Below are 7,021 nucleotides of genomic sequence, written 5' to 3'. Positions count from 1 at the left end.
TTTTTTTCTTTTTTTTTTTTTTTTTTTTACAGCTGAAGCAGGGAATACTAAAGTCTCAGGGGTGTCGAGTTTGGATTGTCTGTCCAGCATCGTGGAGCGAATCTCCACAGAGACCCCCGCGTGTCCCGTGCTGTCAGTACCGGAGGGGCACGAAGGGAGCCCGTGCTCTCCGCAGGAGGGGTCTGTCCTGAGTAAGACCGGGGCCCCCGCACCGTCCCCGACCAACTGCCCTCAACAGCAGGCTCAGGATCCCATCTATCAAGTGCTTTAAAGATCGGCAACATTACAAAACAAAATTGAAAAGGACAAATCTGAAATGAGAAACATTCAGCAGAAAAAAAACCCGGCAAATCCGATTTTAACGACAAAAGAAAGACTATTTCGATCCACTGCTGGAAACTATTGGAACGATTGTTCTTTCTTTCTTTCTTTCTTTCTTTCTTTCTTTCTTGCTGTGGAAAATGAATTCCATTATGAAAATGGCTCAGCAGATCAGCAGAAGTGAGTTTCTTAACTACGCTTATTTATATTATTGTATCCACGTGAAAATGACCACTTTTTTTTTTCCCTTTTGTGAATATATTTTCTGTCACCATCACCTTTTATTTCCTAATTATTTACAAGAGAATCGTAATTCAGATACGAAAAGTAGGACCACTTTTGTATATGTGTAAATAAGATCTGTTTTGTTAAATCGACGGAAACGAACAAACGTATTGTATTTAATGATGCCTGTTTGAAACACTAGCTTGTTGTGTCTTGTGTTAAACTTTATATTTATACTTCTTAAACGAGTGAATGTCGGATTAATAAAAAAATATAACTATTTATACTCGAATGTTTGGATGGAATGTTTTGATTTAGCCATTCCGTGAATTAGCCTATAATGACACAATGGAATATTAATTTAAGACAAAACGGTTTTAGCGGGACAGAAAACAATGATGAAAGTGAAGGTTGTTGTTGTTCTTAAAATTTAATCATGGTAAAACTCATTCAACACGAAGTTCTCAAAACAAATGACCAACTTAGTCTATAAAATAATATTTTAGATGTTTACATTTTGTCCATTGCCAACGAATTCTGGCAACTTACCGTTGATGAAACAATGTTTTTCTCGAAGCTTCCCCCAAATTATTTGGTTCTAGTCTAGTGGACCATCTCAATCAAAATAGCTAAAAGCAAATAGCCGTTTATGAAATGGAGTAAAACGCTGGCTTCACATTAATTGCGATTCGATAACACTTAGGTCCATAATCTATAAACTTTCATTCATGTAGGCTGCATTTAGCCAACTATGAATGCATCCAAATATCGAATGACATGGCTATAGACTAATGAACAGCTTCCAATTTAATCTACAGGAAAATGTTCGGTGATGTTAATGAAAACTAGAGTGATACTAATTTTTGTAATACTAGATCTATTATTTAACATCGAATATTTCAGGGATGATCATCTTTTTTTTTTTCTTTTGCTAAAAAGGGAGCTCTAATAGAAGACAGACATGATATAGGCTACACTCTAAAAAATGCTGGGTTGTTTCAACCCAACTTTGGGTCAAATATGGACTAACCCAACTGTTGGGTTAAATTTTTCAATTACATTTTTAACCCAACAGTTGGGTTAGTCCATATTTGACCCAAAGTTGGGTTGAAACAACCCAGCATTTTTTTTAGAGTGTAGCAACAGCACCATCTTGTGTACTGAACTTCATACATCATTAATAAACCGTCACCTATGGTAAACATATATTTGCATAATGTTAACGTTTTATTTTTTAGCTAACTGATCATCAAATTGTGCATTAGCATGCCTATCATGTGCTGTTGTAGGCTACCCACGCCGGATGCATGCTCAATGTGCAGTTTGTAAAGATATTTCATAAATGCATTCAGGAGAAGACATTCATATGGCAGATCTAGGAACTTTCTGCCACATTTATTAAACAAAAGTTAAGCTTATCGACAAGTATCTGTGACTGTCGGTTACCACAAAATATTTTCGACTGGTTCCTCGGTGTAAAAACGAAAACGCCTAAACAGTCTACCGGATTAATGGTTTAAATAATGTATGTGAAGTTCACAATTTTGTTAAAACGCTTATATTAATTCTTACAAAAAAAAAAGATTTGAGCTAGAAAATTGGAATAGTTGGGACTATTGTCAAAGGCGGATGAACTTCTGGTTACGCGTGACAGGTTGACACTGTAGGTTGAGATTTCACTAAAGTGGCAAATTGGTATCCTTCCGCCTGTCACTCGAAAGTTACAGTTTACAGGAGTTGAAAATGAAATAAAATTCGCAAAAGATAGGCTATGGTAAGAATGCGATTTTGTCTCACGAGTTTCATCACTTACGATGTTTAAATATTGTGATTATACGAGACCGTGTTACAATATTGCGGAACAGTGTGTATTTATCCTGATTCAATAAAAACCGCGAATTTAACGCGAGTTATCAGTGGGCCTACTAAAGCGTTTTATTAGATGTAGTATCAATACAGCTTAATTTATGTTGAACTTGGAGCATGTTTATCCACTGGTGAACTTAAACAAAAACGGTCTTGCATGACAATATCTAAAAACAACTATTTTATTGATGTTTCAAAAGGAACAAGTAGCTACTGACAAAGGGCTTTAAGTCACACTTTTATTTACATGACATTAAAAAGGGAACTAAATAACAGTCCAAGACGAGGAAGAGTTGGTTGATCATAACTACGGAGTCCTGTGTGGTCAGCACAGATGGAGGGGTGTATCCATCATTGTGGTGGTCTTGGCCTGCAGGACGAAGCACTTACTTTCTGCGACGAGAGGCGGCGCCCTTCTTGCTGCTGCAGTGCAGGAATAAGATAAGAGGTGAGCAAATTATATTCTTATTTAATTCTATCTATCTATCTATCTATCTATCTATCTATCTATGTCTGTCTGTCTGTCTCTCTCTCTCTCTCTCTCTCTCTCTCTCTCTCTCTCTCTCTCTCTCTCTCTCTCTCTCTCTCTCTCTCTCTCTCTCTCTCTCTCTCTCTCTCTCTCTCTCTCTCTCTCTCTCTCTCTCTCTCTCTCTCTCTCTCTCTCTCTCTCTCTCTCTCTCTCTCTCTCTCTCTCTCTCTCTCTCTCTCTCTCTCTCTCTCTCTCTCTCTCTCTCTCTCTCTCTCTCTCTCTCTCTCTCTCTCTCTCTCTCTCTCTCTCTCTCTCTCTCTCTCTCTCTCTCTCTCTCTCTCTCTCTCTCTCTCTCTCTCTCTCTCTCTCTCTCTCTCTCTCTCTCTCTCTCTCTCTCTCTCTCTCTCTCTCTCTCTCTCTCTCTCTCTCTCTCTCTCTCTCTCTCTCTCTCTCTCTCTCTCTCTCTCTCTCTCTCTCTCTCTCTCTCTCTCTCTCTCTCTCTCTCTCTCTCTCTCTCTCTCTCTCTCTCTCTCTCTCTCTCTCTCTCTCTCTCTCTCTCTCTCTCTCTCTCTCTCTCTCTCTCTCTCTCTCTCTCTCTCTCTCTCTCTCTCTCTCTCTCTCTCTCTCTCTCTCTCTCTCTCTCTCTCTCTCTCTCTCTCTCTCTCTCTCTCTCTCTCTCTCTCTCTCTCTCTCTCTCTCTCTCTCTCTCTCTCTCTCTCTCTCTCTCTCTCTCTCTCTCTCTCTCTCTCTCTCTCTCTCTCTCTCTCTCTCTCTCTCTCTCTCTCTCTCTCTCTCTCTCTCTCTCTCTCTCTCTCTCTCTCTCTCTCTCTCTCTCTCTCTCTCTCTCTCTCTCTCTCTCTCTCTCTCTCTCTCTCTCTCTCTCTCTCTCTCTCTCTCTCTCTCTCTCTCTCTCTCTCTCTCTCTCTCTCTCTCTCTCTCTCTCTCTCTCTCTCTCTCTCTCTCTCTCTCTCTCTCTCTCTCTCTCTCTCTCTCTCTCTCTCTCTCTCTCTCTCTCTCTCTCTCTCTCTCTCTCTCTCTCTCTCTCTCTCTCTCTCTCTCTCTCTCTCTCTCTCTCTCTCTCTCTCTCTCTCTCTCTCTCTCTCTCTCTCTCTCTCTCTCTCTCTCTCTCTCTCTCTCTCTCTCTCTCTCTCTCTCTCTCTCTCTCTCTCTCTCTCTCTCTCTCTCTCTCTCTCTCTCTCTCTCTCTCTCTCTCTCTCTCTCTCTCTCTCTCTCTCTCTCTCTCTCTCTCTCTCTCTCTCTCTCTCTCTCTCTCTCTCTCTCTCTCTCTCTCTCTCTCTCTCTCTCTCTCTCTCTCTCTCTCTCTCTCTCTCTCTCTCTCTCTCTCTCTCTCTCTCTCTCTCTCTCTCTCTCTCTCTCTCTCTCTCTCTCTCTCTCTCTCTCTCTCTCTCTCTCTCTCTCTCTCTCTCTCTCTCTCTCTCTCTCTCTCTCTCTCTCTCTCTCTCTCTCTCTCTCTCTCTCTCTCTCTCTCTCTCTCTCTCTCTCTCTCTCTCTCTCTCTCTCTCTCTCTCTCTCTCTCTCTCTCTCTCTCTCTCTCTCTCTCTCTCTCTCTCTCTCTCTCTCTCTCTCTCTCTCTCTCTCTCTCTCTCTCTCTCTCTCTCTCTCTCTCTCTCTCTCTCTCTCTCTCTCTCTCTCTCTCTCTCTCTCTCTCTCTCTCTCTCTCTCTCTCTCTCTCTCTCTCTCTCTCTCTCTCTCTCTCTCTCTCTCTCTCTCTCTCTCTCTCTCTCTCTCTCTCTCTCTCTCTCTCTCTCTCTCTCTCTCTCTCTCTCTCTCTCTCTCTCTCTCTCTCTCTCTCTCTCTCTCTGTCTGTCTGTCTATCTCTGTCTGTCTGTCTGTCTGTCTGTCTATCTATTTCTGTCTGTCTGTCTCTTGTCTATCTATCTCTGTCTGTCTGTCTGTCTATGTCTATCTATCTCTGTCTGTCTGTCTGTCTGTCTGTCTATCTATCTCTGTCTGTCTGTCTATCTATCTATGTCTGTCTGTCTGTCTGTTTACTGTATTTGTTTGTGTGGGAAAAAAAAAACCTGAATGAATATTTTTACATTTCACACCACAGCATACACATACCAGGCTGTTCAAACCAGGCCTTACTTACTGTCACAGTATCATAATGATATGTTTTTTGGCAGCTCTAATCAAAGATGAATCCAAAATAACTCAAATTAACCAAAACAAGTTTATCTCTCTTAATTTATACCATTAAAAGAGTAAAAACATTAGTTTTTGTACATTAGTTTTTGTCTGCTCAACATTATTGTTGGAGCAAGGTGTATATTCCTACTGTCCCTTTCTCAATAGTTAGAGTATATAGAGTCATATAAAGTATTTGCAATTCTATTACAAATATAATTTTATTACTTTTATTTTTACTATTTATACTTTACATTTCTTATTACCGCATCTCCCCGCCCCTTATAACTTATACCCCCTTATAGGTAAGTGAATTATACTAAGAATTATTATTAATAAATATAAATGTATTATGAATTATAATAATAATAAGAATAATAATACATTATTATTTTTATTATTATCACAGGGCCTGTACACTGCAAAAATGATTTTTTTGTAAATAAAACAAAAATACTATTAGTTTTATTTTATTATTATTATTATTTTTTTTATTTTTTTTTATTTTTTTTATTTTATGTTTCATTCAATGTGTTTGTGAAATTTACTATCAGTTTCTGGGTGAAGATTGGTTCTACACCAGATTTGGTGATTTCCAATAAAGAGAAAGAAAGAAAGACATGCGAGTTCCAGATGTTCAAGTACACTGTCGCCACAGTCCTATTTCTTGACAAAACTCCTGTTATTTTCTGTCATATTCACTGGTTTTGAACTGCATATTGATAAGTTAATAACAATTTTATTAAATGCTCAAATATTTTAGAAACTTCTCCTTGCAACTTCCAAATCTATTTCTATCACTGTTCTCAGAAAGTGAGTGCAGTGTTCTTGCTTATTAAGTTTTCACCATCACAACACACTTCGTCAAGCAGCCACATGAAGGCCATGCACAGCAGGGGGCGCCATAACATTCATGAAACCTGCAACTTACAATTTGCTGAGCTCCTCCACTCTCATGCGCAGTGTAGTGACCTGGAGAACATCAGAGATTTATCAGTGATCTCGAAGTTAACCAATAAGATTCAAACACTGGTTGTGACAGTGGCATGTATAGGTGCGTAAATGTTTCTTGTCCTCTTGTCTATTTCACTGTTCTTTCTCTCACCTCATACTTCTGTCTCTTCAACCTCTCCATGTGCTCAAATTTCTCAGCCTCCAGGGTCTTAATCCATTCAAACAGCTCCTGTGCTTTGTCCCTGAAGTCCACAAGACATAAGTAAGCAAGACTAGACTTGTTTTCATGGCCACTTCAACAGTTTGGAGTATAACTCACCTCAGTTTGTCCTCGTTGAGATGGTCAGTGTTGAGTGGTTTGCGTCTCTCAGCCAGGATCTTTTTCTTCTTCTCTCTCTCTGTTTGTTTCTTGCCACCTTTCTTGGCATCGGCCTGAAGGACAACAGAATGTCAGGTTTCAGTCACAGTTGTTTCAATTCATGCTCTTTAGTTGATTTTAAGTGTTTGAAGTAGAGCTGACCTTCTGCAGATGGCTGCTGTAGTTGGAGCCCATACCAGACAGAGCTGACTTCTTCTTGGCGTCTTCCTCTGCCTTCTTCTTGGCATCTTCCTCCTCTTTCCTTCGCCTCTCCTCCTGTTGGAGTTATCAAAGTCAGTGTTTTGTTTTGAAGATGGACACTTTATAGATTTTGTCAGCTGCTTTTTAGTTTCATCATAGTCCTCAACCGATCCTGTTTTTTTTTCCTGTCAAATTTTGGTTGCCAAATAATTTGGGTATTTTACTCATTTACTTATCCTGTTTCCTGATTTATTAAATCATCATATAAATTAACACACTGTACATTATGACAACTGGTAAAGCTCAAAAGCTTCTCTCAGATGCTAAAACTGTGAAATTCCTAATATTAATTCCGTTAATTCCAATTTGTTGTTTTTTGTTCTATTAAAACAACAAAAAAGGACTTTTTAGTGTCACACAAAAGTTGTTTGTTAATTTATTCAGCAACTACAACTGCAAGCAATATAATTGAGATTCAT

The 7,021-nt window shown here is 39.3% G+C and overlaps 2 protein-coding genes across 3 annotated transcripts in view; one reads left to right on the top strand and one right to left on the bottom strand.

Annotated features, from left to right (window-relative positions):
* The window catches only part of LOC107675253 (myoblast determination protein 1 homolog), a 2,143-nt gene extending 1,312 nt beyond the window's left edge, over positions 1–831 (top strand). Inside the window, exon 3 of the mRNA XM_016469530.1 lies at positions 33–831. Coding sequence (XP_016325016.1) covers positions 33–271 — 239 coding nt within the window. The 3' untranslated portion in view covers positions 272–831. The remainder of the gene's footprint in view (positions 1–32) is intronic.
* Positions 832–2,639: 1,808 nt separating this feature from the next.
* The window catches only part of LOC107675259 (troponin T, fast skeletal muscle isoforms-like), an 8,253-nt gene continuing 3,871 nt past the window's right edge, over positions 2,640–7,021 (bottom strand). For both annotated transcript variants that reach the window (XM_016469539.1, XM_016469540.1), the window contains 5 exons: positions 6,504–6,617; positions 6,303–6,415; positions 6,135–6,225; positions 5,961–6,001; positions 2,640–2,835 (listed from right to left, as the gene is read on the bottom strand). In XM_016469539.1, coding sequence (XP_016325025.1) covers positions 2,799–2,835; positions 5,961–6,001; positions 6,135–6,225; positions 6,303–6,415; positions 6,504–6,617 — 396 coding nt within the window. In that variant the 3' untranslated portion in view covers positions 2,640–2,798. The remainder of the gene's footprint in view (positions 2,836–5,960; positions 6,002–6,134; positions 6,226–6,302; positions 6,416–6,503; positions 6,618–7,021) is intronic.

This window comes from Sinocyclocheilus anshuiensis, unplaced genomic scaffold, assembly GCF_001515605.1.
Source record: "Sinocyclocheilus anshuiensis isolate Anshui unplaced genomic scaffold, SAMN03320099.WGS_v1.1 scaffold532, whole genome shotgun sequence".
Taxonomy (NCBI): domain Eukaryota; kingdom Metazoa; phylum Chordata; class Actinopteri; order Cypriniformes; family Cyprinidae; genus Sinocyclocheilus; species Sinocyclocheilus anshuiensis.
The sequence above is the reverse complement of the archived record's forward strand: the minus strand, read 5'-3'. Positions and strand labels throughout refer to the sequence as shown.